Below are 13,983 nucleotides of genomic sequence, written 5' to 3'. Positions count from 1 at the left end.
CTGACTTTTTACATTCATGTTTCCGGTCACCATGGCAACAGTCAAACTGATGAGTCACATTTGCTTAAACATATATTTGTGTGTGTTTCAACATGCACTAACAAGGTAACAAGGTTAATAGTTGAAATAGTATACATCATCACACGTTTCCTCCCCTGTAACCTTCTTTTCATGGTTTCTGTAAAATTGAACAAATGAACATTATTCCCCACCCAACCAATCTCCTTCCCTCTAGCTCCCACTCTTCTCATCATACCCTTTAACCTTTCGCAGCCATGGAACCTTATCTTTTAATGAAAAATACATGTACTCCCCTAATACAATTATTATAGCACTTTGTGTAATAGGTCTGCCTACATAAAGAAGGAAGGATGATATGGAACAAGACCATAAGCCCTGTTTATTTTGTGGAAAGGGAGCATACAGGGTAAGGAGAGGGGAGTCATAATTTTCATGTATGTGTTTTTGTTTAGATCTGTTATTTTTGCATTAAATTGTGGATTTTAAATATGGATTTTTTTGTATAAATCCTTTTTACAAATTGCGAGTTAAAACAGGCTGACTTAAACACACTAGATAGGGAAGAACAATGCTGCTTATTAACTTGTTACTTTTAGAACAACTGATTTGCCAGATATGTCCTTAAACCTGACTTGCAGATGATCCTACAGCAGCTATTGATCTGCTTTTAGAAAGATTGATCATATACTGTATCAGATAAAAACATTCAGTCATGATCTGCGTTATCCTCCAGCCAGCAGACATTTTATATGAAATCCACCTACAGGCCTCCAAGCATGAGTTACTCATAAGGTCAGGAAGTCCTGAGTGACAATGTACAGTTACAGTCTGTAAATCTTTCTTCGTGCAGGATGTCTTGGCTGGAAACCATCTGGTTTCTGCAGTAACTGATCTTCATCACAACTCCCTATAAATACAGTACTGAATGAACTTACTGACCACAGTGGGTAGCTTGACTGAGATTAGGATAATTGTATCTCTATTCAAGAGTCTATTCCTAAATGTAGTGGTCTATTGTAAAGCAGTTAAGTGGAAAAATACTATAGAAATCCTCCAAGTGCAAGATAATTACAGTGTTTCTAGTGGCAGCCACAACACTTACCAAAGTCACGATCGGGGTCACTTAAAGGTACTTTGCCATCTCCTGTAATTCAAGTATTAAAAGCATAGAAAAGCTGCCAAGAGCAAAGCAAAACTCTTGTGAAAAAAGGCGACCTTTGAGAGCTCCGCTGACCACTGAGTCACCTGTGTCATGAATTCAAAGAAACCAGAGAGCACATTCGGAAGTCACTTAGTGTGATCAATACAGGATTGTGTTGCCCTAAGAAAGGGGGAACACAGAACAGGCAAACAACAGACCACCAGGTGACTTATGCTAAACAGATCTGCATCTATGACCAATTTCTGGTTTATCCATCATTTTATTTTGTTAGATTTAATCTAAATTTTACCTAGTCAGATCAGCTAACGATAACTCGCAGGCCAGTCTGATTTTTAACCACTCTACAGTACATCATTGGTCTGGTCATTGTAATAGGTATGAGCCAACTCTGTGTGTCTGCTGCCATCTAGTGTACAGATGCATCTAGTGTAATGCACCCCCCCCCCCCCATCTTTATATTTGAACTCAGACACTTTAAGACAAAATTACATTTTCCAGTTTTATTTTCCATTGCACAGTAATCTCTATCTACAGAATTTCTAAACTTCTGTGGCAGAAGATAGTCATAAACATCCATGTGAAAGTTGCATAAAACTGTACAAGAAAATTGGCTACAATGAGAAAAATACTGCAACTCAGTGATAACTGTTAAATCCAGGAGAAAAGATGGTGTATGGCAAATGGACAGGATTCCCTCTTGTCGTTGTCTGACTTTGTGAATTGTTTGGGTAGGAACACTGCATACTGTAGTGCACGGACAAGAAACTAATCACTCAAAGATGAAAAGACAAGTATACAACATTTAAAAAAAGAAAAGAAAAAACCAAACACATATAAACACTTGGGTTGGAGGGAAAGATGCTGAACAAGGTTTCAGGGATGACCTCTAGATAAACCCAGCTGTATTTCATGAATCTTTTTTTTTTTTTATCTCTTCTTCACCACAAGGGAAACAACAGTGCTACCTACCAGCATCCACAGTACAATTAAGCACAAAGAAGAAGAAGAAAAAGAGAGAAATCAGAGGACAAAGGCAAGGACTGAAAAGTGAAGGGGCGCTGTGTGAATCAGAATTCAGAGGTCATCCTCTAATGCTCATTATTCTATTTAGTTTTTGTCATCATTGGTTTTAGTTGGGTAACAAACACTCAACTGGGCACAGACTGCTGATTGGTGAGAGACAAGGACATCAACATCAATTATTAAACAAAATCATCATCAGTAATATCACTTAATTTACATGAACACACCCTAACACAGACAGTACAAACACATACATTCACACATGGGTGCACACATAGATGAATACCATAAATATTGTGTGTCTGAGCCATAGTGGAATGCTTCGGGGTTTTGTTTCTTATCACCCAGCAGTTAGGTCACTTTAAACATCAAACATTTGTCCAGCTGTTACATTATATGACACACTGTAACACAATATTCCTACAGTATAAATGGCTGAGTTCCTTTGCAACTTGCTCAGTTTCTTTAACCCTGAAAGGTGACAAAGATTATAATATTCCTAAATGGGCCTGATCCTGGGTCTGCACTCCACATGTGAAACCGTCTGGAAGTACACATATTACTGCGTCTGGTGCTGAGACTCATGGCGTGACAAGCCAATTGACAACAGAAAAGCTAAAGCAACTCTTTGGTGTCAGAAAAAATATGGCCTCTCTCCTCTTATGTTGCTGGAGCAACCTTGACATTTACTTTCCAGTTGGTCTTAGATTGTCAAACTATTTACTTATATACAAATTAAGGTTAATAGCCTGGTAGACATAGATGCACCAGATTTGAGCTTTACTGCAAACATGGGAATGAAAACAAGATATTGATGAAGTTTCTGACACCAAGCACAACTGTCTCTTGCACCTCAGTAAATAAATACAGTATTAATAAAAGAATCACCCAGGCAACTTTCTCGCCTAAGCAAATGTCAGCAAAGGACAAATGAAATGTGTTTTTAAAGGATTACACATTCATATTTCTATTATCCTGCATATATGAATACACATAAATAGGCTTTCTACTTACGTGTACGTAATCCCCCTTCAGAATTTGGAAACTCGTGAAAACCCAACAAATGTGGCTAGACTATTAGTGCATTTAACACTGATCTCATCAGTATAGTCACATTAATCCTAACTGTGGAAGCTTATGACATTAATGGGTGGGGGAGGCAGGACAAGTCAATAGATGAGATCCTCAGGTAAACAATAAACATGTATGGTTCATATGCACTTGGTGTGTCGGTGAGTACTAAATGATATATGCCTTTTATATCCTTGCCCTCCTTTTTTAAATTCCAGCCCTTTTCATAAGAAGAAATTAATTGGTTGTTAGACAAAAGCCACAAAATCCTCTTTCAACAAACCAAATATCATCCACTTTCACAAGAATAGAAAAATAAGAGATTTTCCAGTAATACAGAGCCAAAAAACCCAACGAATAACAAATAGGGGGAATGGGGAAAAAAGAGAAATTAACACCCACACAAATGGTTGGTATGAAAGTCTGTGGGATACGGGGGGAGTCTAGAGGTTGGGTGAGATGAGATATCCAGTTTACATCAAAATAAGTTGCTTTTATCCCTGTGACTCTGCATAGAGGAGGTGTCACTCTCCTCCTGTGGATCTCCAACGCTGCCTCCTTTGGCCTTCCCACCTTGTCTCCTTGATCCCTTTCTTTAGTACTTGTCACTCAGAAGTGAATACAGCATTGCACATTTATTAGATTTATTTATATATAAGGATGTATTTAGATTTGTTTTCCTTCTTTTTACATTTTAAGAATATTTTTTGTAGTCTGTTTCTTCATTAGGTATTTGTCTTTTTTTTTTCAGCTGTGTTCATTCATTTGAATGCGGCCCGCGATGGGCTCAAAGTGGAGACAACAGTGAAGGACTTTTTTGGCAAATGAGAACAAAGAACCTCCAGCTGCGCAGGCCAGTCGGCTACCTCGGAGGAGAGGTTGAAGGAAGATAAACAAATAGACAAGAACATAAAAAAGGCGCCTTTTATTTGCTCCCTCTGAGCTTGTCCTTCCTTCCCTGGTTACCCCTCAGTTCCAGCTTAAGACTGAGGTAAGAACAGTATTCAACATTGTGCTAGGGAAGAAAATCCCAAGTGTCTCAGTGAACATGGCTTGGAGAGATGGATGAATGAACAGATGGACAAGCGCTGGGATCACTGTGAGTCCAGGTGAGCCAATGGAAGGTGACAGCCGTGCCCATGAAATACTGCTCCGCCCCTGTTACTAATCAGAACTGGTACCATTTTTTGTCTTTGCACTTCAGCATCATCTGAAAACAGAAAATGCTGGAGTGAGAACATGGTTCAAAGTATGCGGAATACCTACCTAGTGACTCAAGGTATCAGCTACTAATGCTTCTCTTGTCTATAAAGTTCATAAATGTTGACATTTTTGGTTCAATTTGGGCTACTACTGTACAGTATGTTGCCACAGTATGAATTTATGAACATTACCTCATGGGCGTGTTTGGAAAAGGTATCTGCACTGGCCATCATAGCAGCTGTCCTCTCCTCCAGCTCACCCAGTTTCTGGCCTCTTTCATCCAGAGCTATTCGAGCACGTGCCAGATCTCCAACCACGCCAGAGGCAGCCCCCTTCATGCCCTCAATGCCACCCAGACCTGGGATGTGCTGAGCCAGGCTTCGAGATGCCCGTCCAGCTACTAACTCACCAACTGAGCAGCAGAACACAAAGAAAAAAAGGACAAGACGTGTGAAGGAGACGATGCCTTAAAAGGACTGAAACACAGTATATGTGAGAATGTGTAGGTCTGTCATACATAGCTCCTCTCTATCTAGTGACTGTGCTCCTCCGCCAAAGAGACCTTTGAAGAACCCTCTGTTGGGGGCCTCTGGTGTCTCCACTGGTGTAAAAAGTTCACCCAGCATCTCCTAATAGAGCAACACACAAGCACATTACACTTGCACATTCAGTTTGACTGCGTGTCTACACATTCAGGGTTTTATTATCTATTAGAGCATATATATACATAACACTACAAACATAGCACACTACATGCAAGGCCTAGCAGACAGCAGAGTATAGTTTCTCAGCAACTGTGCAATACTATAACCTTGTATTTCCTCCAGTTTGATATGATCATGTCAGTTGCCTTTATTACAAAATGTTTCCTATGCAGTACAACATGTAACTAGTGCAAAACATTTTTCAAGAGTTAAACATTTACTATGAAATCCACAAACATACAGTATATAAAGTACCAACTGACTTGTAGGTTTTCACAGGTCTCCTGGCTGTACGTGATCCTCTGGATCTCAGTGGGGGAGCAGAGGTACATGGCCTGTCCCAGGTTGGTGAAGCAGAACGTCCTGGCTATCCGCATGTCTGTCAAAGGCAGGTAGTTTACATCCATGAGCGGTCTTAATCCTGGCAAACTAGACAGGGGACATGGAAATAATTCAAGTTATTTTAGATCTATGGAATACAACAATACTTTTTTGGCCTTTCTGATACTGTAATTAAAATATTTCAGTCCACTGTACCTGTCATTCCATTGTTCATGCACTCTTAATTGACAAACAGACTCAGAGTACACACCAACACACAGGGTAAACCCCAAATCCCTTAATTTCATCCACCTTTCCCTCACTTGCATCTTTTCCTTGTCTTAGTTCCACCCACATAAGACACAAGGAAAAGATGCAAGGAGAAATTGCACAGAGAGAGGAATAACAGAAACATGTTCAAGACACATGAGACTTCCTTTCCTCTGATCCTTCATCTGAATGGTCTCTTTAAATCCAATAATATGAACATGATTTAATGGCTGATACATTCTATTAATAACTGACTATTTCTATCTGCTCTTTCACACAGACTGACATATTTCTCACCTGAGGGTCATGATATGGCCGTTGGCACAGAAACACGCCACACACATGCCTTGGCTCATCTGCACCACATTGGCCTGTAAGATGAAGGAGGTCTCTGTGATGCTGTGTTTGTAGATGCAAGTCTGGGAGGGGAGGGAAATGACTTTGGCCTGTTTCTCTGAACACACTACAGCGTACTGGCTCTCATTCAGGTCCTGGGAGGAGGAGGGCGACACGGAGACGGGCCGGCGCTTACGGACCTTCTCTCTTTCTTCACCATCTGCTGTAATGTTGGGTTCATACCAAGGCTCATATGCAGGGGGCAGCAAGGACCCTGCTGAGTCCAGGATAGCCATCCGCATGATGGCGCCCTTGAGTCGCACCAACAAGCCTGGTGCATGGAAAGAAAAAGGCTTGTTACTGAAATCTGAATTTAAACTGTGTGGCATTATCTTTTTCACAAGGCTTTAAACTTTTAGCGCTAATTTTGGATGGACAGTTTTACCATGAACATTACTGTTCATAAAATATAAGTTTGCACATTAACCTTGAACATACAAAGACAGTACAAGTTTCTTAATGTTTCTTTTTATCTTACTTTACTGCTCCTTTATCTTATATAACCTGCCTCCAATTTTTGTAATTTTCATTTTTGAATTTTACATGTACCCTATTGAGTTGCCGGGAATGTTTTGATAGTAGATTAGTAGATTTGAGGGGTTTTAGTATGTGTACAACCCAAAACAACAAATGGGGAAAAACTGCTGCAACCAAGAAAAAATGTGCAGTGCAGGCAGACCAAAAAAATAAATAAATAAAAAAATAGGAGGCAAAATGAGGTCCCATGGTTTCTTCCTATTTCACTAAATGACAGTGGCACCAAGAAATGAACAAATGCTGCAGCAAGACCACAAAGAAGGCTGATGGTAAATGTAGGCATGGATGTAAATAATGCTGATTTGGAAATATTCAAATGGTTTATGAGGACGTAAATGCATTTAACTTGTCTTTTAGGCATCAAGGTCAGTTTTCTTTTTTAAGTACCAGATGAAAACATAACTGTTCTTTGTTTAGATGAAGACAAGGTACTTTTAACTAACATGTTTCTCATTGGGCTGAAGAAGTTGTCAGGTTCTGAGGTGAATGATACTACAAAACCTTACATTTTCACCTAAATGAAACAGCATGAATATTTTATTCACGTTTTGTTCACCAAGTTCTACTCCTCATTTCCCATAACTACAACACAGATAATCTATCACCCTATTTTTCAATCTTTTTTTTCCCTTTCACAGTCCTATTACCCACCCGTAGGTGAAATGATAACTGGCTGCAGTTGCCGTTGCTCCCCAGCAGGTGGCAATGCGAGTGCTAGGGCCAGTACAGTTCCCAGTGAGGTGCCCACAAACAGGCAGGGTGTCAAAGTGCTGTCCCCTTTCCGGGCAAATGTCTCGCAGAAATGGAAGGAGCTGATGGATTCTCTGGATTCCTTGTCGATGCTGGTGACACTGGAGGAGCGTGAGCGGCTGAAAGAATTGTCCCGGTGGTCTAATGGGTTGGCACCCCGTGGTGGACATACAGACAGGAGGACAGTAAGGAGAAACAGAGACAAGTAAAGCACTCGCAAAGCAAAGAAACTATAGGACAGACAAGACAGATGTGGACACCGTACTGTACATACAAAATAAAATGATAAACGGTCAATTTTTTATAGGGTATAACTGTATGTGTTTAGAACTGATCTCTGTAAGATGTCAACAGTGCTGATCCAGGAAAGTGGAAAAGAGTGTATGCACTGACATTCTTTACATTTGGTAAATGTGTAAAAGGCTGTTGTACAATATTTATATCTCTAAGTCAGAGTTATCCATTAATGCTAACTGCCAACACAGCAGAACCACCATAAACCTAACTGATATCTCCCACAGGGTTCCTACACTATATTGTACAATAGAAGCAAATGCAACACAAATATGCAGTTTGCACATTTTCACAAAGGTTTTTAAATATTCCATCCTCAAACAGTCATTTTATCAGTATAAAACAACAGGGCTACAGGTACTTTGGTTGCATGTGTATACTGTAACACTGGAACTCTTTTAACCAAGCAAACAGGTAAAGGTGTGTTTTAATTTGACCCCCTAGAAATTAAACATTCCATCCATGGTACTCTAGAAGAAAGCTGTATACCCGTGAAGAAGGGAATCTTTTTTTAAAAGTGATGAGATTTATATTTGGAAACATTTAAAGGAACCAGTCAGACAGAGAAAGAAAAGACGTGAGGAACAGAGGAGAGAAAGAGAAAGCTGCAAAAATTACAGGAAGCTTTACAGTGAGATGGAGTGTGCAAAGTTTAGCTTAGCACCACTGACCTCTAGTAAGACCCCCAAAAAGGTCAAAAGATAGGAGTCAGACTGCACAGAATTTCAAAATGAATTTATTAAAAAAATTTCACTTAATTCAATTAATTTCAATTCAGATCTGATCAGTGCTACTTTGGTCTCATGCAAACTTAGGAGAACATATGCGTAGCTTGCCAATTTTGAGGCTAATAACCAGATAAAACTGGACTAATGAAAAGTGGTAAAGTCCAGCGGGAGTGACAAAAGTACACTGCAATTCATACATATTGTTTGGAGACACAAAGTCAAGGCTTACCCAAGTCTGGCTTTAGCTCAGTAGGCAAGCTTAATTTCCGTGACATCTTTGCTGGAAAAAAGAGAACATCCCTCTTTACAATGACACATCTAAGCTAACACACGATGCCATGCAAAGCTAGATAACTAGCATTGAGCTAGGATTATGCACAAAGCTTAAATACAGGGCAAAGGCTGTGGAACAAGTGCCTGGTGATTGTGTCACTGAATAGAGGAGCCAAAATGCTTCACACAGAAGAAGATACTGCATAAGGACAACCCTGTATTTCACAGAGACATGCTGTGACAGACAAAATAAAGGCAGTGATCGGTGCTTGCGCAATGCCCTGGAAGAGAGGACTGCCACAGGAGCATGCACCAAGAACAAGAAGATAACAGGAAACAAAATACTGAACAGGAGATGGAAGAGGACAGTGGAAACACTGGTCAAAAGTTAATACTGTTGCTAGCTATTGTAGGCCGAGTGGACTTGGGTTACTGTTTATAGCTTGCTTACCTTATTATTAATTACCAAAAAACTTCACACACACACACAAACACCTAATTCCACTTCTCTGCCTGGTCTAAATCCATATTGTATGTTTTCTTATGAGGTGAGATACACTAGATTTTTTTTATCTGGAATACCAATCTTTCCATTCTGAGTGAAATTATTAATAGATACAACAGTGAATGAGGATAATGCGTATGATTTCTCTGTTTGCAGGATAAAAACGTAAAAGGAACTCTATGTGATTAAACACCCTATAAAGCAGGTGGAAACATTCCTTACTTCACTCAGAAGCAACACAGCTCCCCACCCCAACACCCCTCAGCAAAAAAAAAATAACATCAGACAACAGTTTTTATTTTCTTTTTTGATTTTGTATACTTCGAATATCTGCGGCTCTTAACTGAGTTCTTCTGCATTTTTTTCAAAGCTTGCTTTGTCAAGCTTCTGAACTTAATCAATGTATAGAAACCTTACCTTTCCTTGTATTTATCTTATTAAAGGCTCTGGACACCCACACAGGCGTTTTAGTTTATTCTAAGGTTGAGTGGAGCTATGATGGGAATCATGTGAGGTCAACAACCTCCATGAACCCAAAGAAAATAACTGAGGGGAAATGTCTCCAGCCCGATTGCCGGCCGGTATTGGCTCCGGCCCCACCCGTGACCCCGTTCAGGGACTAAGCGGTTTATGAATGAAATGCCCCCACCCTCACGGGTGCTGGGGGGGGGGGAGGATAAGCTTATTCCAGAAATTTTACTTAAGCTTTGAAGGTCTACAGTAATTAGTGAAAACAAATGTGGGTGTACTGAGAATGTGTAGGACCTTTCCTTTGAGTATAGTTTAAGTATTGCGCATTATCAGATTTTAACAGGATTCATACTAATTATATTAGATAGGAATCCACAACGTGGATTCCAGGTCTGGGAAAGTCGCCCAGTCTCTAATGAAATAGTCATTTCAGATACCTACGTGCTGTCACTTGAATCTGAAAGAGAATGGGATTATGAATTCCTCATATGAACATAAAAAATATTTTATTCTACTTAAACAGCTGATACATATTTATTAGCTTCATCAAGGCACACTGGAGGCACACAAAGACAGTTGGACAGATGAACTGCTCTCACTTTTGAGGTTTCATCATACTGTACTTTACTATGGACAGTCATATCAAGACAGATATCAAGCACAGGCACATTTACAATTCGACACTCATGTTACATACATGTAGCAGGCAACATGTGTATACGGCAACTAAGATGTACCGGGCGTCCACAGGTTAGACTCTGCTCCAAGAGCTTTCAGTTCTGGATGTGTGGTCTGTGTGCTCAACAGTAAAATATGAGCATCGCATCGTAAAAAATTAAACAGCTGTTACAGCTGTTTATTACAGTGTGAAGCAAAAGATAGTGGAACAGACGCTAACCTTGAAGTGAAGTTAAACTTCGACTCTCCCTCTAGTCTATTGCTTCCTACTGTGGTGACTGTGACACGGATGACGGAGACAACTTCTCTACCACAGGGAAAAACAACAGGGAGGGGAAACAAATCTGGACTATGTTTGTCCTGCCTACACAGCCTCTCAAGAAAATCTTTGGCCACTCTTACCTCCTCTACCACCTCCATTGTAGAACTGCTGTAGATTGCTGTTTGACATCAACACTTTAGGGGTGTAAGGGGGAAAGTAAAGTACAGTAAATGTGCAGTTAGAAACACCCTTCAGTGTGTCAACACACAAGCTGTTACCATGATGAGTCACTTTTTTTTTTTTTTTTTTTGTCCTTGGCAGCAAAACTATCCTTTTAATTTCATTAAAGCTGGCTCAGAATTCTGACTCAAATGCCAAGTTTTCTGATATAAAAGCCTGCACTGTAACAGATTCACCGTTAAGAAAATATGATAGACTACAACTGCATCCTTTTTACATCAGAACAATTTGCTGGATTAATCAAGTCAGGGGGGAGGTTCTAGTCCCGTTTAATATCTACATAACAGCTAAACGTGAGTAAATATTCTTAAATAAAGTCGCAATAAATGTCTCATGCTGCTACTTTTGGGAGAATAGACTAGCCCATATATACAAATGGGTGACTCCCATGTAAAACAGACAAAACTGCATGAAAATAAAATGTAATTCTGTTCTTCCACTGGACATAATCACTTAGGGGGATAAGAACACTTAGCCCCAAAATAAATGACTTGTTAAGGCAGACAAGAATAATGCAGAGCAGACAGATGTAGCAGACCGCAGTCTGGAGGCACCAGATGGGGGGTTGGGACAGCCATCATATGTGGAAACAGCAGCAGGACTCCAGACTTTGAAATTTGTTTTCTGTCTGACCTTTTTAAAAAGCTCCTTATTTTCAGTGCACTAATGCCAATTCACCCCTAATGAAATGGATCTGGGGTGTTCTGTCTTCACATGCTTTCAGCTGAAATACTAATGACATAGATTATAAGGCAAGTGTAAAGTGCAACATTACTGCAATGCACTTCCACACTATTGCCTCGATACCTGTACTTACATTTAGCAGTGGTGCATAATGTACAGTAGTAGTAGGCGACATAAAGCTGTTGATCAAAATTTGTGTTGCTTTCGTCAGTACAATCTTTGTTTCATCTGGTCACATTCCTGATATAATATCATATATAATATGATAATGAACCAGGAAGAATCTGCTTCAGTACACTGCACCCACACACATTTAAATGTTTGACTGGAGAAAAAAGAAATCCTAACACAAAGTAAAAGTCAAAATTTAAATCAGATAATACTGGCAAGTGACACAGCGTATTTAACTGTTACACAATTATGCAGTTACTGAATATGTGAAAATATACTTCAGATTGATAATAATAACTTTTAATAATATTAACTAAATGTGCTTCTCCAGCAAAATCCAGTTCTTTAAAAGCTTTTTTCAATTTAGAATTCAGCACTGTCACACTGAATTAACGTCATAAAGAATGGATACATTTAGAGCCTGTATCCATTTTTCCAGGATACTGAGTGCGATTAAAACTAATTTATTCCTGTCTATTGAACTCTGCAAAGTGGTAAAATAATGCATGCACAAATGGGGAAATACTCTTAAAAACCCATAAACGTACAGTATTAAACTCAAACAGTGTACTTCTAAAGAGGCAGAATAAAACTGGCAGCCAGACAATTTAATGGTTCAACTAAAACACCCTCCCGTACAGTTCCACTTTGATGAGCACCAATTTCAATAAAACAGTATTAAAAGTAGCTGCTCTTTTGAAACGATCTTTTTCTCTAACCAGTGCCTCTATTGCATTCAAATATAAAGTAGTGGAGGTATATTTTTGATGTGTTCACTGTTTGGGTTTTATATCTACGTAGCACAAAGCCTTTGCTATATTTTCCCTACTGAAGGACATGATACCTGAAGTAGGGGACTTGCAGCGATCCTCTGATGTGGCTGAGCCCTCGTTGATATCACACAGACCTACAGCAGAGATCAAACAATTCAACCCATTAAATATGAAATAAGGCAAAAAAGAACAACAGTGTGCATTTTGTGTACTTACATTGCTATCCCCCCCCTTTTCCCCCCATGTCACATACTGCAAATTCAGAAAGAACTTAAGATAATACCAGATTTTTGGGAGAATAGACTAGCCCATACATACAAATGGGTGACTCCCATGTCTGCTGTTATCTTTATTTAGCAAGTAAACACATCAACACACCAGCCCACTGGAAACTGTATTCCACTCACACAACAATTTTGTGCAACCTCAGTAATTCTTCACCCATTTTTAAGTCTATTTCCTCTCTTTGCTGTGTCCGTGTTTGTGTATGAGCGTGTGACCTTGTACTGTGAGGCAGAAAGCCAAGCACGCAGCCCTCCCTGTTGGTAGAGAAACACAGCTGGACGCCTGATTACTGTTCACACTTGCCAAGCTCTGACAGATGCCAGCCCACTGCTCACTAGTCAGTGACACCACACGCTCAGCGTGCATTTACATGTGCAAGTACCTGCGTATATGTGTGCACAGTCCTGTGTGTGTGTGCATTCATTTGAACATTTATAAATGCATAAATGTTTGTGCTCAATATATCATGAACACCAAAAAGAAATCCCTCAGCATCAGCACACAGCTGATTAATCCATCCATTAACTTTTGCCTAAGTAGGGGCAGTGTATCATCGTGACACTGCAGCATCATCTGTGTAGCTGCATTGCCATCATCTAACAGATGATGGCAGTGTGTCCATACTAAAGGCATCCTATTGTCTATCAATGGTAACATGAAGCTGCAGTGTCAGTGAGTGTAAAAGGCTGAGAGAGGGTGTGTGTGTGAATGAGAATGAGAGAGACAGAGAGAGGCAGGTGGACAAAGGGAAAGTCAAGCAAAGCACAATGTTTCTACATAGTTTCTATGAGCTTCACTATGCCTGTGAAATTGATACATGGTATCTGATGTTTGGTGTGATTTTCTGTCTCAGCACTTTAATCAGATGCTAAGACAGTTTTTGAGTTTGAGCAGAAGAAGCTTTGATGTGTGATTCGTCAGCTGTGGACATAACACAATGTCGAGTTACTGTGTGTCTTGCGGCTGTACTAAACTAGAAAGAAACCATAAAAAGTGTGGTGATAAAAAAATTTAAAGTTTTGTTTTCCCTCCTTTCTTCTTCTTCTCCCTTTACCTCCAGAAGGCTGTCGTGTCTTTCTTGGCGACCGGGGCTGTCTCTGGTAGGGGTCATTGGAGCCGTAAAGCTCGACCGTCCCCAGGTTGAGCACTACTGTCTTCTGG

General features: G+C 39.9%; 1 protein-coding gene across 1 annotated transcript in view; it reads right to left on the bottom strand.

Annotated features, from left to right (window-relative positions):
* Nucleotides 1-1,668: 1,668 nt before the first annotated feature.
* stxbp5a (syntaxin binding protein 5a (tomosyn)) overlaps nt 1,669-13,983 on the bottom strand; it is an 80,866-nt gene continuing 68,551 nt past the window's right edge. The window contains 10 exon segments of the mRNA XM_020588120.1: nt 1,669-4,487; nt 4,672-4,892; nt 4,998-5,109; nt 5,448-5,613; nt 6,073-6,442; nt 7,360-7,599; nt 8,710-8,760; nt 10,810-10,863; nt 12,609-12,671; nt 13,877-13,979. Coding sequence (XP_020443776.1) covers nt 4,446-4,487; nt 4,672-4,892; nt 4,998-5,109; nt 5,448-5,613; nt 6,073-6,442; nt 7,360-7,599; nt 8,710-8,760; nt 10,810-10,863; nt 12,609-12,671; nt 13,877-13,979 — 1,422 coding nt within the window. The 3' untranslated portion in view covers nt 1,669-4,445.

Source organism: Monopterus albus, unplaced genomic scaffold, assembly GCF_001952655.1.
Source record: "Monopterus albus unplaced genomic scaffold, M_albus_1.0 scaffold9.1, whole genome shotgun sequence".
NCBI lineage: Eukaryota > Metazoa > Chordata > Actinopteri > Synbranchiformes > Synbranchidae > Monopterus > Monopterus albus.
The sequence above is the reverse complement of the archived record's forward strand: the minus strand, read 5'-3'. Positions and strand labels throughout refer to the sequence as shown.